Source organism: Larimichthys crocea, chromosome XXI (genome assembly GCF_000972845.2).
Source record: "Larimichthys crocea isolate SSNF chromosome XXI, L_crocea_2.0, whole genome shotgun sequence".
NCBI classification, from domain to species: Eukaryota; Metazoa; Chordata; class Actinopteri; family Sciaenidae; genus Larimichthys; species Larimichthys crocea.
In genome coordinates, this window is record NC_040031.1 from 5,698,027 (window position 1) to 5,718,292 (window position 20,266).

Here is a 20,266-nt window from a genome sequence, read left to right on the forward strand (position 1 = left end):
CTCAGCCACCAAGGACAAACCTAGCAAGCTTACACCGACGCTTGCAGCCCACCAGCTCTGCACAGATTTAGCAGCTCACCGCTGAGGCTGAAGCCTCGCCCGAGGGTGCTGACCACATCTTGGTGAAAAAAAATAAATAAAACCACCCAGAATTAAAGGCTTCCTCCTCCAAGACAAATTAGGTCTCTTATCTCAGTGGCCGAATGAGGACTTGCTGTTCTGCTGGGCAAACGCTCTTGGTTTTAAAAAAGACGATGAAAAACAAATCAGTGAATGTAAGATCCGGACAAGAAATCTAATACATTTTTATTCCTCTATCCTGTATCCTCTATGGTGTTGGCTTTGCCTCTCTCTTTCTGACCTGCCCATGGCTCCAAATATTTCTCTCTCTGCCCCGGCGGCCCGGGCCCCTGCTGTTAAATCTCCCTCTCTGTCCTCTATTGCAGACCTCTGCTGTTTCTAACCTAGCTCTCTGACCACACGCTGCCGCTTCCCATTTATCTCCACATCTCACCTATCGCCTCTGCGCCACTATCGTTTCCCTCCTTGCCTCGCTCTTTACCCGCATTTTCTATATCCTCCCGCTCGTCTCATCCTTATCAGTTGCACTCTCTTCCTCCATCCTCTCTCTTTTTTTTCTCAATTTGCACTGCTGCACTATGCCATCCGTCCATTCTTGTCTCTGTGCCTCAGTCAGGGAGGTTATATTGATGGTCCTGGAAAAGTTAATGAAGAAAACTAGACACGAGTGATTAGATTTTCTACTTCACTTCTATGTCAGTAAGTATTATAGTGGCGGCACAACCCTCACTTGTAAGTCAGAAGAAATTATTAATCTTCTATGGAGTACAGTATATTAAGCTTTGGGACAAATAAACAGGGACTCACGCAGCAGAATTTGCCTCTTTTTTTTTTATTTATTGGGAAAGAGCTGTCCGTTTCAGGATGTGTCTGATTCCGATCACTTTGAGATAATTAATCAGAGCAGCACATCGCAACATCTGGAAAAGTAATCTCAGTTTGTACAAGTTGTAAAAGTGTAAGAGGGAAAAGAGAAAAAAGCTGCACCGATGATCAAACACCAGACTGACGGCAGTTAGATAACCACCAGCTGGACACAAATTGCATCCAGTTGAAGTCGTATCAGCAGCTCGCTTTGCTCATTAACCTAAAACCGTGCCGCCGATCAATCGGACACCACGCTCAAACTCTGAAGAGTAATGAGGCTTGTCTACCGACAAGGATTGTACGTTTGTATGTTTATTTGGTATTTAAAACCACGGTTACATCAAAGCATTCAAACGCTGCCCTAGTCTCATACTTGTATTTAGTGTGTTTTGATAGATAAAATGTGCTTCTACCCAAAGACGAAACGGTATCATTAAATGTAATTTATAGCCAGAACTGAGTCTGAAAGACGGCAAATAGTCCTGAAATAAATGCAGCCAGCTGCTCTGCAGGGTGTCCCTTGTGGGTGGACGGCAACAACAACAACCCTAAATCCTGCTGCAGGGGGTTCAACTTATTTTAGCTGGTCTTAAGACAGCTCTCGCTGGCAGCGGTCCATGACTATGATACTCTCTGACAGAAGAGTAGCTGCTCCCAGGCCTGTGGAGGTCAGTCCTGCTACTGGATGAACCAGGATCTGTGTGGTTTGAACTTAAACAACATGTCCTCTTTTACCCGATAACAAGAGATAGAATGGGAGAGTGTGAGAGAGCAGCTGATCAGTCGTGACTGTTCCTGCCCTCTGTCAGTCTTTTCTTTTTGTTTTACCCCTCCCCTCTCGCTCCATCCATCCGACAGCAGTGCCAGTTGTGTGTGCTGGGCAGGGCGTTACGAAAGAGTAAACACAGTCATAGCATGGTGCTGTTCTCCTGCCAAACCAAACAGAGGCAAAACACACACACACACACACACCCCAGGGCACACCAGGAGCAACACAACAGTATGGCCCAAATAAGCAGAACATCTTGAAAGTGAAAGCGATAACAAAACTGAGTTTGAACATCAACATATCTCCAAATATAGAGGCACGTCATGTAAAAATGAGGCGTACTGTGCACCTCGATGGTTAGTTCAGCATATGCATCAGAGGCTGCTGTTTAAATGTCAGCAAACTGTGCAGTTGACACTGTGAAATGCAGCCTGTTCAAGCATAGGTCAGGAAGACCCATTTGAGTGGGCGGAGAAGCTTCACAAGCACAACCAGCTCAGGTATGGAGAGTTGGGTTGCATCTGCAGCCTCTTGATCCATCACAGTATTGGGTTGCACTATACTCACAGAGCATGTACTGTCCTCAGGCTTTTGAAACCTCATCTTCACTCATACAAAAAAAAGAAAAAAAAAAAAAAAAAAAAAGACCACACCTTGCAAGAGTTTCCATCTCGAGTGCTCGCAAAAGTGCCTAATACAGCCGCGCATGCATTTGGATTCTCCAATTATCCACTTATGCATATTCAGTGAAAGGCAAACTGCCGAGTCATTCTGGTATCACGTTCGTTTCTGGGCATCTCCGTGTCCGGGCTTCAGAGAACGGGGAAGGCAAGACAGGGAAATAGAGAGAGGCGTCTCAAGAGACCGCAGTATTCACTCAGGAGTGCGTCTGTGTAAGTGTGTTCTTGTAGCCGGGCTATTTGCCTCGTCGAAAAAGGCATTCAATAGAGCCTTTATATGTCCCTCACTGATGCACACAGATGTCCTAAAAACACTCCATGATACATTATTGTGTCTTCAAGCCTTCGGGAAGGCTCGCTTAACAGACCTTTTCTCCAGTGACCAGCTAGTTTGCCGCACGATGGCACAATATTTTAACAAACCGTCCTTAAAATTTGTGTTAAACTTTACGTCACTTGAGGAAAGACAAACCGATCTTTCCACCCAGACTGCAAAACACGTCTGGCTGAGGTGCTGGAGCTGCTAGTCATGGTTGTTAGTAGATCGACTACTTGTTCAAGGTGTCACCTTCCTGTGAAACCTGAAGTCATCCACACCTCTGAACTATGACAGCTGAGCTTTTACGGTGTGGCGTCGGACCTCGTCGCTCACTTTTCGAAGAAGAAGAAGAAGAGGGATCTGCTACTGTTGACCCAAAATAAACGACACTGCCTTGATGAGCAGTGAACACCGGTATAAGTCAGAGAGGGGAGCTGAGGACTTGTTTGTTTGGACTCTGTCCCTCCGGCTCTGCTTTGCTTTCCACTGTTTTCCTTCCTCTTGCCCTCACAAACAGACACATAAGGAAAACACACAAAAACAGCAGGACAGAGCTTGTACAATACTGCTCTGCACATAGGCTATCCACCTACATTCTCCGCTCTTAATACAGCCAACACCCATGCTTGCTTTTGTTCTTAAACATTTCTCGGGAGCTGAGGCTGCCCCGGGCCTGTTCACCGCTGCCTTGCTCTCTGCAGCGTAACAGTCCAGCACAGGCAGCAGTCAAGCACGCAAACGTCTCTGCACATCAGCATCCCAAGAGAAAGAGGAGGAAGAGAATTAAAGGGAGTGAAAGACAGAGCGAGTCGGAGGGTTGAAAGTGACTAAAATGCCCTTTCTGGGGAGTAAACAAACCGTCGAGTCTCGCTGTCATACAGCCAATCCCTCAGCAGTGCACGGCACATCACATCACGGTAGAATACCCTGAGGCGTGCCGCTGAGCCCAAGGCCAAGGCCCAGCTGCATTACAGTAGGGCTGAGTTGATCTTGGCTTCCATTGAAAAACTGAGGCGCATAAACCAATGAAGAGAGAAACATTAACCTCTGTACAGTCGATAATAGGAATAATCAACATTTCTGTTGTTGATGGATTTGTGTCAAAAAGGGTGTTGAAGCAACTGTATGACGAGTTTGGGGCTCTCGTTCTAGTTTTTCTAATATTTTCTACCTCTTTTTGAGAGGAAAATTACATTTTTCTGCATTTCAGGGAGGTTCATATTCTCCGATGTCATGCCATTAACACCATCAGTCAAAGGACCTCACTTTTGTCAAACATCTGATACTAACCAAGGGTTTTTTTTTTTCGTGCTGCCGAGAGCCGATGTGTGTTGAGACACTGGGCTAGGTGCCACTCACAACACGAGGTGAATTTGTAAAACTACACCACCACATTAGTGTCATTAAAGGTTTGGCTGGCTTACGTGGTCTTAAACATCTTGGCCTGTGCCACCTTGGGTGTGTAGTTGTAAAAGAACTTCAGTGCCAGACACAATAAATTGATTCTTAATAGAGCGGGATTTGTACTGCGGTGCTTTGACACGACGACAGCCAGCAGAAGCTCCCTTCACTGTAACAGTAACAAGCTAGTTAAGAGCTCTTTCCCAGGCGGACACTGAGACGTTCTGCTACACTGCCCTCAGGTCAGTCCTAATAACAAAACGGTGTACCAGCGGAACAGTGTGGATGATCGTAAAGTTAGAAATAAAGACATGCAAATGCGGCGACAGCTTTGGTTGGGTTCTATTTTATTCTCGTGCAGGTGACTGCTTTACGATGATGTCTGCTCATCTGTCGCGTCCTATTATCAGCGCTGCATCTGCGGTGCGAGCAGCGGAAACAGCCACCTGGGCTGGCTGAGAGAGGCTGTGTGCGCAATAGTGTGTGTGCATGTGTGTCGACGTGCATGTGAGGAGATGGAAATAAAGCGGTGGGGTTGCGTGAGGACAGAGCAGAAAATCCCCATTGGGAACACGTTACATATACACACACACACACAGCACCTAAGGGATGTTGCTCAAACATTTGACTCAGAATGAAACTATAACCAACATCACCCAAAATGCTACCACACACGTTCCCATGCTCGGGTTCACCGCACGTAGAGATCAGTTGATATGCACAGAGATTTCTCACACTTATTTATTGAATAGCAGCGTTTCACTAGAGGGAATCGATTTGTGTGCCTTTTAATAGTTTGATTCAACATGAACGTCTCATGCTCATTTATGGGTTAGAAAAACTCCAAAGGCCAATCACCCAAAATAGAAAATAAAAATAAAAAATGAATGGGACTGTTGTGTGCCAGATGTGTACTCCCTCAAATTACTACTCTATTAATATAATCACAGAAAACAATCCCTGACCATTTTGTTTGTTTGGTTTTAAACTAAGGAGACGACTCCTTCATGCTCTTCAAACTTAACACGTTTGTATGCCAACTGTCTAACGGCTGGAGACCTGAGAGTTCTGACACTTAATTGGACCTCAAAACAGCAACGCAAAACGTTCAACCACAAACAATGCGAGACAACACCACAGAACAGCTTCTCTGCACGTCTTCCCACTGTAGAGGAAGTTCAGTCTATAATTGTTTGTTGTGAATTCCCCTTCTCTATTTGCCATCGGACCAATCACCTGACATTGTCTTCACTCTCGTTCTTTATTTATAACAAGTTTAGCTGACTACGTGAAAGGCTGAAGAGGAAGAGAGGCTCTCGAAGGGTGAGCAGCTCGGCTGCGTCTGCTTCAAAAGCATTTTGACACGTTTCCTAGAAAAAGACATCATAATTCTCCAAAACATGATGCCGTCTGACCGAAGCTGTATTTGATGCCAATGTGATACCTACATTTCATTACAAAACGTGCTTTTTTAAAACCATATTTTAAAAGGAAAATAAACACCTTTTCTTTTACTAAATGTCTCAAACGTATTAAAAAAAAAAGGCAAACTAAAATAACAAAATTTGTGATTTAAAATCAGGAATTGTTGATTAAGGACTAAATATACAAAATTAAGAAGTCGGTTTTTCTTAATATCATTGATACCATGCGCTATGGATGCATATTTATATATTATATTATATTTTTTGTCTTATCACATATGAAAACCTGACACAAACCATGTCTAAAATTTGTTCGATCTAACAAGCAAGCCCTTTCATTACTGGAATATTTAATACCATTGCTTGCATTAGTCTAATGATGCAGTATAATAATACGCTGTCTATATACCATTAAGTCACAGGTGATGCAGTGCGAGCTAAGTGTACATTAGACCTGTCTCTTTGCTCAGGCCGGGCAGCGTAAAGAGGCGGCGCTCCACTTAGCCGCTGCAGTTTCCGTTCTCTCACTATTCTTTCGGCATTACCAATCCATCACTCAAAAGCAAAAGGGGATTAAACATCTGTCAAAGCCTGGCCGCTTCACCCAGCAGGAAAAAGACACATTTAGGCATCGCGCATCCCTGTATCCGGAGAGATGAGGTCATTCTGAAGCGATGCTCTCTCCAAAATAAATACACTGCTCGCTGATAGGCTGAATTTACTTTTTCGTTTGTGTTTGTAGGCAAGCACACGGTTGCTACCAAAGAGATGTTGATGATTTCCTTTTCTGTGCTTGTCATCCGTTACAGACCTTCATTTGTTTCCCTGTGGAGCTCCATCCTTCAAATCAAGTACTCCACCCCTTCCCCGACACCTAATTTCTCCTATTTTTCTCCCTAATCAACCATTTTTATCCAAAGCATTCATGTCCCCTTCCTATGTGCAGTCTGCCGTTCCTCCTTTCCCTCATCAGTCTCGCCTCTTTCATTCATCATGCTTCTTCTCTCTCCCTCCACTTCCTCCCTCTCTCTCTCGCTCCCTCCACTTCCTCACTCCATCGGCCCCGGCTGCGGTGTCCTTCACCCTGGGTCTGTATTCAGAGTGATTACACGCTTGGTTAACTCATTCATGGACTCCACTCTGTCAGTGACGCACACTGGACGCTTCCAATGCAATCAGCTCACATAAGCACACCTTGCCCGCACGTATAAACAATAGAGAACGTGCAGCTTTATCATGCAGGTGAACGCTCAACATGCAGGAAATGCCTTCAGCTTCAGTGTGTGGGGAAAAGCAGCTTAACTTTCACTTCATATCAAATATATGAAAGGATGTTACAAAAAAGATGGAGAATGTGAATTAACACCAAACATTTAGTCAGATTCTTGATAGTCCAGGCTGTAGGCAGATGCCTTCTCTGGTTCCTCACCTCCTTTAAAACACCAAGATGCAACTGGGTGTTGCTTTTGAATTCCTGACAGACCACTAGGCAAACCAGTTTCTCACAACACCAACTGTTGGGGCAAAATATTGTCATTATTTCATGTGAGTGACTTAGTGGGAGAAGGAAGGAAGAGGAGGTTAAGCCCTATAAATCATGTTTACAAGTGACGAGAAGTGATGCAACTTGAGACAAGTCAATGCAAGAACGAGTTACCAAAATGAGGAAAACAAGTGTCAGAGGAGGGGAAAAAGCTCATACACCAAAGTTGTTAAATAAAGGCTGCATAAAATGGCAAATTTTCTGTCAAATTTACCATGATTACAACATTTTGTGGTAAAAAAAAAAACAAAAATGCACGTTGGACCAAACAGTGTGAGGAAATTTGTTTTGGCTCATACACCTGAGAACAGTTGTGGCACCTTCTGCACCCAAAAATCATCACATCTTCCTTTGCCCATAGCCTAACTATCTGTCAAACTTCATTGACGTCAGTATTTTTACTTCAACTAACTGAGAGGCAAAACAAACAAAAAACAAACAGACCTGGGCAGAGGTAATAGTAAGCTATGGCATTCTTGGTTGGGGGGTACGGAGGGACTGCATCGTTATCTCTCAGCCAGGATGTCATGATGTGAAGAAACTCCCCTGACAACAACATGCCTCCACCCTTCCTCGGCCAAGATCTGCTCTCAAAAGTGCTCAAAAACCTTTCTCTGTTTGGAGACACACCAGAGGGGTGAAATTAAAAGTTTACTTACTTGCAATCACACCCTTTGGACTGTGACTGTCCCTTCTTTACTTGCAGGCAAATACAAACTTGTGCACTGATCAGACTGATTCAGGTTTGCATAGCAAATGTGTAAGTAAATGCAGTAAATGTCAGCTGATGAACTTTGTGTCAGACTGACACCTGCACCTCCTCTCACCTGAACTCATGACTCCAACCACACGCACACCAGCATCACCCAAAGTCGGTCAGGTGTCACCTGCTACCATCAGCTCAGGGTAGCACCTAAATAAAAAACTAATGCGCTGTTGTGTTTCAGACAAATTCTCAAAATATGGGACCCATTTCTCACAAGTGAACCCACTGACACCGGGACTTCTGTTGTGTCCACAAATGTAGCGCATTAGGTAACGTGTTAGCACGACTTGCTAAGACCGGGGAGCGCACCTTGCAGAGGAAATAAACCAAACCCGGGCTCAGCCGCGTTAGCAGGCGAGACTGACAGGCTGCTAGCGTTAGCCCGTCCGCTGTGTTAATCATCCCTATAAATAAGCTCCTTGTGCAGCAAACTGGCCTCCACACACACACACACACCATCCTCACCACCTAATCTGGGCGCTGCCATCGTTGGATAGATAGCTGCAGGGCCACACAGATGCCCCCCAAAAATACCGCCTGGCCCCCGGGTAACATTAGGTCGGTTTACCGCTGCTACAGAGCTAGCACAGGCAGGGAGCTAAGCTAAGCTAGGTGACATGCTACCCCCCAGCTTGTGTAATGTGTGTGAGAGGACAGTCTGACAGTGCACCTGTCCGACGCCGGCCGTGCTGGTGTCAGTTACCGTGCGGTGAGTTTGCAGCCAGCACCGGAGAGGCTGCGCAGTTGAGCTGCCACGGAGAGTAAGCTGGCTAAAGGCAGGTTAGCTGTCGGTACTCACCCCATCAACCAATCCATGGCGCTGCTGTCTGAGGCTAGCTTAGCTAACGTTAGCTGGCAGGGGATAAATCCACCAGGAGCTGGAGGCGACCCCCCCCTAGTTTATCCAGCCACCACCCTCGCTGCCCTGGCTGCCTGGAACCCGGAGTCCCGTCGCTCTCCCCCCCCCGGGGCCCGTGTCTCTTCTCCCGGCCGCTGCTCAAACACAAACGCCGCTTGAAAACTTGGAGCGATTGTCCTTGTTTTGATCCTCAGCTAGCTCGGATCATGAAGTGGCAGTAACGCACGGTCGGATCAGTCCGTTAGCTGGTAGCGGCTGTGTGCAGCATTGAAGTGACTTTGAGCACGGAGGCGAGCTGGAGGAGAGGAGAGCAGGGGTGGCAAGCGGTGTGGGTCTGCCCGCCGGGAGTCGCGGTGTCCTGGGTGCTGTAGCGCCGAGTGAGGCTCGTGTGTTTGGATGCCGCTGGTCAACCCGGTAACCTCTGTCATGAAGCCTTGTATGGCTACCGTGCTAGCTGACAGCCTGAACCACCACTGGAGCTGCTGCTGCTGTCTGAGCGAAGTCTAAATCGGAGTCCGGAAGTAAACACAGACCCGACCCACTCTGTCTCTCCTGTGCGTAAAATGCGTGTCACGCAGGGCTGTATGAACATGGATACAATGGGATATGTAGTGAGTTTGACTGTCCTGCGCCACTGGAGACTAAAAACATTAAAGAAAATATGCTTACATCTGCTGTTTAATTAGATGCAATCTTATTCTAGGTGAGTGGGCTTAAAAAAAATAAGATGTTAGTGCTGTATTTCTTACTCAATGTGCACAAAAAGTGCAATATTAACAGAGGCAGGTCCTGCAGTATGAGATATAATAAGATTCTGCCTCTGTCTTGCAGGTGGCCATCTATAAGAATCAGTTTTGTCTTATTACCACAAGTTAAAAAAGCATAAAAGTCATGCACAGTCTGCTGCGTGACACACACAATGCACAGACAGTGGTAGGTTGAGGGGTGAATAATCTGTCCATGTCTTTGGCATTGTCTGTACTTTTCATCATTATAACATATTGAATAGAAAGATCCCTCTACACACCAAACCCAGTGAAATGTCATCGGAGGCCATAAATCTTAACAGGAAAGCATTCATGTGCACTGACCTCTCACTGTGAACCTGTGCAGGCAGGTCAGTTACCGTAATGGCCAATGTATCACTGGATAAATTGTTATATACTGTCAGCCACACACACACCGCTCTGCTGGACTTAGACACAGACTGGGCAGAGGCAGAAGAAACAGTTTTTCACCATCTACACCCACTTCAAAGTCTGCACTTAAATGATGAGCTGCTTCATTCACAGAGGAAAATATTCCCTAAAACTATTGATTAATTGATCAACATAAAAAAAATTTTTTGTTTATAATCTCTTAAAGGTTCAAAGTGTAACTTTTAGGGCGCTCTATTGGCAGACATAGAATATAATAGCACTATAACTATGTGTTCAGTGATATATAATCAGCTTAAAAACATTATTACCACAGAATGAGCTTTTTATCTATATATAGAGCACATGTGTGCAAACAAGTTCATCTTTGCCGCCATGTTTGTACAGTAGCCCAGAGCAGACAAAGGGTTCAACGTAGCACTTTTTGCGCAAGCGGCATCCTGCATGGCTGTAAGGTGAACCCTGTGCAGAAGTGCAAAAAACTTGGGGCTGGCTACAGAAAGTGTCAGTCTCCATAGGCCTCCATATTAATATGTTCAGATTCACAGCAGAAATAGACATGTTTACAGCCTGGTGCAAACAACAGTTTTGGTCTCTATAGATAATTTCCCTCTTTATAGCAACTGTACTGCTTTGCTTTTGAGTGATGGACTGTACTGAGTCTGAATTTCTCTTTAACTCACCTGCTCAAATTATATTAGGGCTTACATTATACATAATAAACAGTGTGGCTGCTTTGTCACAGGCTGATTGTTTTAGCAAGCAGGTGTCATTCAGCCCGCCTCAGGTCCACCAATGATCCACATTTTACCTTTAGGTGGGAGGCGGCGGAGGCAGGACTGTGACAACATGTCTATGGCGAGCGGTGCATATTTTTAGCCTCACAACAACTCTTAAGAAACCTAAAGGTAACATCACAGATACGCCATCCATTCTTTATAATATCAGTGGTTCTAGCTAATTAAAATGTGTTTGCTCAGAAGTTTAATAAAGGTCATTTATTGAGCAAAATTGCAGCTTATAAAGTCAAGATTTTTCTCTGTTTTATATCAGTGTTGGATTGACGGAACAAAACAAGACAACTGAAGACATTTTAAGCTCTCTTGACTAAGCAACAACAAACATAATCGACGAATGAATGGATAATGAACTGTTGAAGTCCTTGAGACGTTTTTTTGTTGTTGCAAGATACAGTATCGGCAAATTATAAAAGAAAATGAGCTTTAGTGACCACATATTGGTCTTTATCATTTCATTTTTTCAGTGGGATTTCTAATTCTGGTACAGGAATATATTTAATCCCATAATTCATCACGTGCCCGTGCCTTAACCTCAACCCTTGACCAACCACTCTGTGTAGCTTTTATCAGCTCTTTCAGTTCTTCCATTTCCCTCTTTAAGAAAACCATCAATCACACAGATGCAGTCAGAGATGGGTCAGAGATGGGATCAATGTCTGCATTGCCCTAAAATATGACTCCTCTCCTGTTGTCTGAGAAACCATTACAGAAAAAACCTATGTGCATCACCACTCCTCTTTTCCTTCTTCTTTTTCTGTCTCACCCTCTCCTCCCTGGTTTCTCCCCCCATCTCTTCCTCTCCCCTGCTTCACTCTGCATCCTCACGCTTCTATAAATATAACAGTGGCACACAGGTGACGGAGAGGGCATCCAGAATAGGAGCCCTGTTAACAGGAGGCAGAGCCACACGATTGGCTCGTTGTCACTCCTACGTCCTGCCGTCCTCCAATCAGCTCAGAGAGAGGCGGAGTTACAGTGATGATTGACAGGAAGGTGCTGGAACCGTCAGACTTGGTGTAATGCTGTTAACAGCCACTCGGGGGCGGTGTGGGATGTTTGTTGACACAGGTCTGTGCAGATTCATGTAAATGCTGGAGGAGTCAGCTGGTCCGGGATCTGTGCAAGAAAGGGACAAAATGGAGAGAGATGCACCAATCGCACCTTTTCACTCCCATCTGATCTGACACCACATGCATCCTGTGTGTCTCTTTAAGTTTGTCATTTTTACATGTATGGATAAAGGAGTCTTGTGTTGGAGAGACTGACTTATATAACCAGGGGAAGGACTGCAGAGTTTGAGACCGTGTGGAAACCTTTAATAGAGTTTCTCAGACCTTAAAGTGCATAATCATCTTAAACACAAAAATAAAAACAAACTTATTAAACTATTAAAATATATTTGCATCTATCTGCATGTTTGCTTGCTGCTTTTCTTTCCTTTGTACCTTAAAGGTCCAATGTGTAAGATTTATTAGTATTTATTGGCAGGAATGGAATACAATATTCATTAGTATGTATCCATTACTGTATGAAAATAAGAATCGTTGTGTTTTCATTGTCCTTTATATCTACAGTGAGAGCAGGTCCTCTTCCATGGAGTCATGAAGCCACTTTTGTACTGTAGGCCAGAACAGACAAACCAAACCCTGACTGCAATGTGAATTTGGTATCTGGAGTTTTTTCTCATATGCTTAGAAGAAGAGGATGAGGCATGGGAGAGTATTTATTTGGTTGCAATCTGCAACTTTACCACTAGGTGCCACTAGATCCTATACACTGGACCTTTAAAGTCTAGCCATGCAGGCAGTTTTGGTCTGTGCTCAGGTGTTGACACAACGTGTTCCAGAAATTTCTGCTCCAACTAAAGTACAACAGAGGATTTAAATTTATTTTGTTGTGCTCAAAGCATCTGAAAAATATTGAATTCATTTAAATTACAGGGCAGCACAGTGGTGTAATGGTTAGTCACCTCACAGCAAGAAGGTTCCTATTCTAGACTCAGGGTTATAGTTTGCATGTTCTCCCTGTGTCTGTCTTCTCTTCAGGTACTCTGGCTTCCTCCCACACCCCAAAGACATGCACTTAATAACTGGTGACTCTAAATTGCCCAAAGGTGTGAATGTGAGAGTGAATGGTTGTTTGTCTCTTTGTGTCAGCCCTGTGATGAACTGGCGACTGGTGACTCGCCTTATGCCAGCTGGGATTGGCTCCAGCCCGCTGTAACCCTGATAGGATAGGATAAGGCTATAGAGCCACAGTAAACACACACACACAAACAAAAAATATGTCACAGGAGGAAAAGCACAGGTGTAAATAATAAAATTGATGAGGGCTGAGTCCCATTTATTTATTCCATTTGAGCATGCTGGCTCACTCTTATACTGTCACGTCCTACTTAATCTCCTCCATCCTCTCCGTGACCACCACTGTTTATGATACTCCCATTACCAAATTCATGATGGCATTTCAGCATGACTACACTGACCTAAGTTCAGTCTGCAATGACCTAAGAGCAGTTCATGTTTACCTCTCTGCAGGATACACAGTAAGCCGCAGTGTGTTTTCAGAGGACTGGCTGGTGCCAGAGATGTGCTCTGTGGGAAAACGAGCCGGGCTCTGGTCAGGTGCTTGTCTGAGTTAGCCAAGGTCACTTCCTGAAATCCATCCATCCATCAATACTGAGCCATTCAAGGGTCGATACGTTCCCATTCCACATCATCCCAGCCGGTGCAGTGCAATGAGAGAGCTCAGCGTCAGTTCATCTAACGTATCTATACAATGCAAAGCAATCTAACAGCCCTGAACACTATCACTGTCAAGCTCATTATGTTCACATTTAGGTGAGAATGATAGAAAAGTTGATTAAGCTTGACCCTATTTGCATGTTATAAACTGTATCTTACTGGATGCATGTGGAAAGTAAACATTAAACCTTACAGTGTGATTGCAAAAGGCCTTTTTAAGAACATGCATAGCAGGCAACCTTAATGATGGCTCAATTCCATCTCAGGGTTCTAGTAAGACATACGTGTGAACACTTAATGTCAGTAATTCTGAAGCGACTGAAACGTGTCAGATGAGTTCAGAAAATGACATGACTAACTTTAAAACACTCTGAACGAGATAAATTGATCTCTATCTCTCTGCTTGGGGTGCAGGGGTATGCTTAAGGTGGCCTCAGTGTGTCATCGAGCCACCCTTTAGGACCGCCCAAAAAATCCTGGGCTGAAAACTGGTTTTAACCTCTAACTCTACATTTCAGTAATATATCTTTTAAAGTCTTCTCACATTTTCAGAAACTATTTTCCAATATATTAGATGTATTTTGAAAGAAATCTCATAATTGCCTTTACACTGTCTTTAAGTGAAATAAAGTTGTTGTCAGTGTTATCACTTTTCATGCTATGGAGATATCACACATGAAAATGTTCTGTGGCACTGCCTTAACAACTATTAGACATTAAGAGCCTCAAATGTATTATCATTGTGTCTACCTGCTCCTCGAAGACTGTCAGTTCAAGTCTTTTAACAGTCTTACAATTTCTCTGTCACATAAATTCCAGTTCGTAGGAAGTGAGAGCATCCACACTTTGACTTGCCAAAGTAGAAAAGCTAACAGTATTAACAACGTCTAGATTTAATACATTATCCATGTATCGTTTACACCTGTGGTTTTCCTACTGCAACAAATGTTTTCTGTAAAAATCAAATATACATCTATTAACACATAACACATTTGTTGTCAACTAAAAGGAAGAAAATCTCAATCTTTGTAACATTTTTGTAAAATCAGAGAGCACACACCACATACCTGCAGATCAGCTCAGTACCATGGTGAGTGAGGTATTGGCTGCGACATGACTGATATGATTTATTCATTGCTGGCAGCAGTAACTCAAAAAGCCATTAGGAGACATTAAAACAGAGACACCTCACATTACTCTTGCATGAATAATAAATGTTTAATAGATGCAATGAGGAGCGGGTGTGCGCATGTGTGTTTTTGTGTTTACATAAATTACACAATTACACTGGATTTTTTTTTGTTTTTTGTAGCTTAAAGAGGATGATTTTTATGCCCTCATAAAATGTTGTGTTTTGATTGGAAGTGTTTATGTTCCAAAATGTTCCAAAAATGTTTTGGCAAAGATCTGAAAATGAAGATCAGCATATTATCAGAGATTATTATGATCATAAACTCACAATTAAATATTATTGAAGTCATTTGTCTGTTGAAAAATAAAACACAAGGTCATGAACCTGACAGACAGATTTGTGTGTGTTTGTGTTGTACACATGTTTACCGTACCACAGTCTGATCTCATCACTGATGACTTCATTTTCAGTTTCTCAATAATGATCAAACAATATAAGGTGATGATAATGGCCAGTTGCATGACTGGGTTTCATATTGTCGGCACCACCAAGTCTGTCTGTATATACTGTAATGTGTGTGTGTGTGTTTGCTCTTGTGCTTGTGTCATTGCTGGCTCCACGCTGACGGCTGATGTCTTAGCTGCATGAGTCAGTCTCAGCCACATTACTCATGTCTGCAGCCCTACCTGGCTCCAGCGATCCCATCCTAGGAAGAAGGAGAGAGGTGGAGGAAAGAAGGGGGGGGTGGGTTTGAAACTCCAGATGGAATGAAGAGGGGATCTGAGAGGAGATGTAAGTGATTGAAGACAAGGAGAGAAGTGAAACCAGAAGGACTGGTAGACCAAAGGCACTGAGAACCATTAGGAATTTCCAAAAAGGATGCAGATATGCACCAACGCTTGTCTTGCACAATCTTGCCTCGGGTGCATCAAACCCAAACTAACAGTAGTCTACAGATCAGTCAAAGCATCCTGTTTTAATGCAGTACATTTTCCATGCACATAGTGATGCAACCCCTCCCTCCCTTCTTTGTGTTTCAAGCAAATCAGACATGAAGTCATTTTCAGCCAGAAGCAACTCAACAAAAATAGCTTGCATGTGGCTCTGAGGTCATGGGCACAGAGAGGAGAAATGATAACAGAGCGGCAGCCACAGACACTGTGTGTCAGCAGCGAGCAGTCTGCTGTGTGTGTGAGATTCAGCCTTTGTCTTAACGACATACAAGTCATCATGGCTGTGTGCTTGTGTTAAACCAGCCCGCCAGACATAACCATGGATAAATGTTTACAGTCGAAATGGAATTTTGTTTTCCAATTGTCTTCTAGTATTTTGTGTCTATAACCTCAGTCACCAGAAAAAAAAAAACATTAAATAGTGATATGTTGTATCTGCTGCACTAAGTGCATTCAGTTAAAAACAAAATGTGTCGCCATTTTCACAACAAAACATCATTTTAGAGTGAGACATCAACTGTTTGCTTTATTTTTACTTTATTTATATTTAATTTGCTTTATTCTTTCAATAAACATATATTTATCACAACACAAATTCTGTACCGTGTCTGCATGGATTCTCTCTGGGTACTCCGGCATCCTCCCAGCCCCCAAAAGACTCAGATGGACTGGTGATTTATCTGGGGTAATATTAGCTGCACCCCCCTGCACCTAATAATCATAAGCATTTATGGAAAATTGATAGATGGACAGGTAATCCATATGTAGATGCCAATTTTTAATGATTCTTTAGTTCATATATTGTAAATTTGAAAGAGGAAATGTGTGATGTGTTTTAAAAAAATATACACATTATGTGCATTTAAATGGAAATGTTATAAAATCTGACAATGTAAAGAGTACCCATCCATTATCTGTAACCACTTATCCTCACCAGGGTGATGGTGTCGCTATCCCAGCTGATAAAAAAATACGAGAGGTTAAATAAGGTAAAGAATATGTAAAAGTTAATTCATGTCATATATTACTATAAGATGAAAAGAAAACAGTGCTGTCTCATCCCTGTTCCTCTCAAGCTGTGAGTAAAACAATAAATTCAAATGGGATCATTGATTCAGTCAGGAATGGCTTAATGGTCAACCCCAGTACCAACAGTAAAAGATGTTTTTAATAGCTCACGATAGCTGAAAATAAAAAGTAGAGGACAGGAGTCCAATATGCAATAGTTGTGGGAGTTGAGTGGGAAGCTATTAACACTTGAGTATGTGTCAAAACCAACCCTGTGATTATGGTAGTCTAGTTTTCATACTAGATGAGGCAGTGTCTGACCTTGTGTCAGCAGAGCCACATCCACCTGAAGCTATGTCTTCTTCACTGGTGGTCCAGGATGTGGTTTTTGGAGGTGCAGACGCTGAGATATGGGATATGCACTGCTGTGTGTTGCAGACTCGCAGGAACAGTGTGTGTGTGTGTGTGTGTGTGTGTGTGTGTGTGTGTGTTGATGGGGTTTGGACCCGGGCAGAGTGCTGATGGAGCTAGGAGAGAGAGTGAGAGAGTTGCAGTTTGTTCCACCGTGTAGAAAGACAGAGACAGATGTCAGCACCACTAGCTGCTTTAGTCAGCACTTTGAACATACATGCACACAAGCTCATTGACAGTAAAGAGGGGGAGCCTCGCTGTTACATACAGAGAGGAAATGAGGGTAGACACACTCTTTCTCTTTGTCCATTCATTTCGTTTCATAGCTGAAAACAGAAGCTAAGCGAAACCCGAGGACTGACAGACTGATGCACATTCAATCTGCTACTGGCTTGACTCATGGAACAAAAGTATTGATCGCCTCTCACCTTCCTGTCAGGGGACAAACCTGGAGCTGCTGAGCTTGACTTGGAGCCAGCACTAGGTGGCAGCAGTCTGTTACACAACACCTGCCTGACTAATCAAAATGAGTGTGTGCCTGTGTCTACCTTTTGCCGCACAAATCAGACACTTCCATCCTCTGCAGATGGAAAATATATTGTACCTGTCTCTGTGGTTTATGTAAATCAACCAGGTGGAGCCTTGATTGACCAGTTTCTGTTGTTGTTCATATCAAAGGGCTCCAGACAAGCACAGTGTTCCCCATTGCAGTCTTTGTTTTCCGGCGATTTGCCAGTCTAGACACCCCCTCTTGTCTTGCTGTAACGCTGCGGTGTGTAGTACACAGGTGGCCATGACAACGCTAACGGCATTAAGCTGGATTACCTGAGGCCTGCTGAGCCTCAGAGTCAGCGAGGGATTCCTCCTCGCCACAGGCCTCACACACACACACACACACACACACATAAACTCATGTCTGCTGCTGCACTAATGATCTCCCTGCGTTCATTTATTTAGCTCATTTCACTGCGGTGAGTTGTAATTCATGTTGAAATGAAGACGGACTCATGAATGTGCTTATGACTGCAGCAGCAGCAGCAGCAGCAGCAGCAGCAAGAGAATATTGGACACATATGTTTGTACCAAGGCTCTTGTTGGCCTGGCATAGAGGAGAGGGGAACTACCACAGTCTGCCCGGCCTCCCAGCCCACAGAGCTCAAGTTTTTGCCCGCTTGCGTGAGAGATGGATAGGGATGAGAGAGAGGTTAGAGAGCAGGGAGACAGACAGAGAGGAATAGTAGGACGAGCAGGCAGCCAGACTACAGGGTTATATAAGGACAAGAGTTTTCCATGGAGAGAAAAAAAAAAAAAGGAGCAAGAAATGCTGTTTGGAGTCAGTCATCCATGGTGACGCGTGGAAAAGTGTGGAATGCTGTGCTGACGCAACTTTCGAGCAGTAAATGTGTGTAATGAGTGTGTGATTGAGATGAAAGAAGAAGAAGAAGAAGAAGAAAAAGAAGAAAGTGGACATGTTCTTTGAAAATATGTGCGTGTCTGTGTGTGTGAGTGCACTTTAGATGTGCATGCACATGTGTGCGAGTGGAAAAGCAGAGAGAGAGAGAGAGAGTACCGTAGCTTGCTGACGTAACAGTTCCTAACTGTTTCCATATAGACGGCCTGGGACCAGGCGCCAGGCAGCCCTCAGCATGGATACGTCTGGTACCCATCAGCCAATGTGAGAGAGAGGATATACACTCACACACACACACACACACACACACACACGCACACACGCACATATGCTTGCCCACATGCAGCACAGATTCATGCATATACATATACCGTGTCAGACTTTCATTAGTGGCATGAAACATCAACATGCCGAACCAAAACAAGAATATATATTTATTCACAGACACACAAATGCATGTATCCAAACACAAGTACACACACACACACACCCAAATACAGTTATTTATACATGCGAGCTTCATCCATGCATAATAAATGAATAAAACAAATGCATCTTGGAGATGAGATAATTATACCTAAAGTGTAACTAAACCCCCAAAGTCTGTCAGCTCCAGCAGAGCACAATCACTACAGGTGGCGTGACCGCTGCTCAATCTAGCAGGAATACAGATGCTGTTAGTCATAGCTAACCGAAATTCAGGCTCTCCGTGTCCGTGCTGGAGCCATGGCAGTCTCTAAAAGAACATCCATGGCTGTTTGTAAAAGATTTTTGTGTGTTGGAATGTTAGCTGAGAGCTCACAGAGGCAGAGCTCAACTATCACGAGTAGCTGCTGTCAGGCTCTCTGTGTCCGTGCTGGAGCTTTGGAGCAAATTCAAGACCGTTTGTAAGTTGATGTGTCGTAAATGTGTTGTGAGGTTACATCGCCGATGCCTGTTTGTCAGTATGGCTGCACAGCAGACCACAGTCTGCAGAGTAACCCCAAGAACCCCACCGGGCACGTCTCTGTCACGTTATGGCTGTGACGCTGTTTTGGTAAGTCCCATGCGTGAGTTCAGACCCCACCGTGTTTCAGAACTGATTGTTTGATATAAAATATTAACAAATATATAAAACTGCAACTATATCTTTTAGCGTTTTAATTATTTTTTTCTAGCAAAAAATGCCAAACATTCTCCGGTTTCAGCTTCTCCAATGTCAACCTTGGAATTTCCTGGCATTTTTCATTATTTTCTTCTGATTTCTGAATATTACAATAATCAGCATGTTAATTGATCATGAACATAAGACATGCATAAAGATGCACATAAAAATATATACTGTTTGTTGTCAATGAATGGACATTGGCATGTCCCATATCTAAATACGGACACACATCATTCGTATCCACGTGCACACGTTTGCATTCTTTTGTGATGACCGGCTTTAACCTTAATTTGTTTCATTGAGCAAACAATAAGTGGAGTAAAGAAGTGGTTAGGATTTAAATGAAAAGCGAGTGAGAAATGTGAAAAATTGCATCAGAAAGCTATTTCAGGCCACAGCAGGAGTACAGTACATTGGTAACAAGAAACCTGCATAAAAGTGCAGACTTCAGCAAAGCAGAAGGGAGACTGTAGACATACAGGTTACCCGAGATGCAGATACATATAATACGAGCTGAGGGCACCTTGAAACACACACACACAGACACAGACACACACACACACACAGGGGAAGCATATTGTGAAAGGATTATCTGTTATGATCCAGGTGATGCATATACACAACAACATACGGGGCTCATGTTAGAGAGAATGAAAGTGAGAAAGTGGGATTTACTATGTATCCCATTACCGTGGTGGTCTTGTAATGGGAAATTCCCATGATGCTCATAAAATTAAGACATGCACATACACACACATACACATACATACAGAAGAGCAGAGGGACTCAGCTGG

At 43.6% G+C, this 20,266-nt stretch overlaps 1 protein-coding gene across 1 annotated transcript in view; it reads right to left on the minus strand.

Annotated features, from left to right (window-relative positions):
• The window catches only part of mob2a (MOB kinase activator 2a), a 55,556-nt gene extending 46,278 nt beyond the window's left edge, over positions 1 to 9,278 (minus strand). Inside the window, exon 1 of the mRNA XM_010752273.3 lies at positions 8,650 to 9,278. Within this exon, the coding sequence (XP_010750575.1) occupies positions 8,650 to 8,666 (17 nt within the window). The 5' untranslated portion in view covers positions 8,667 to 9,278. The remainder of the gene's footprint in view (positions 1 to 8,649) is intronic.
• Between the last annotated feature and the right edge of the window lie 10,988 nt (positions 9,279 to 20,266).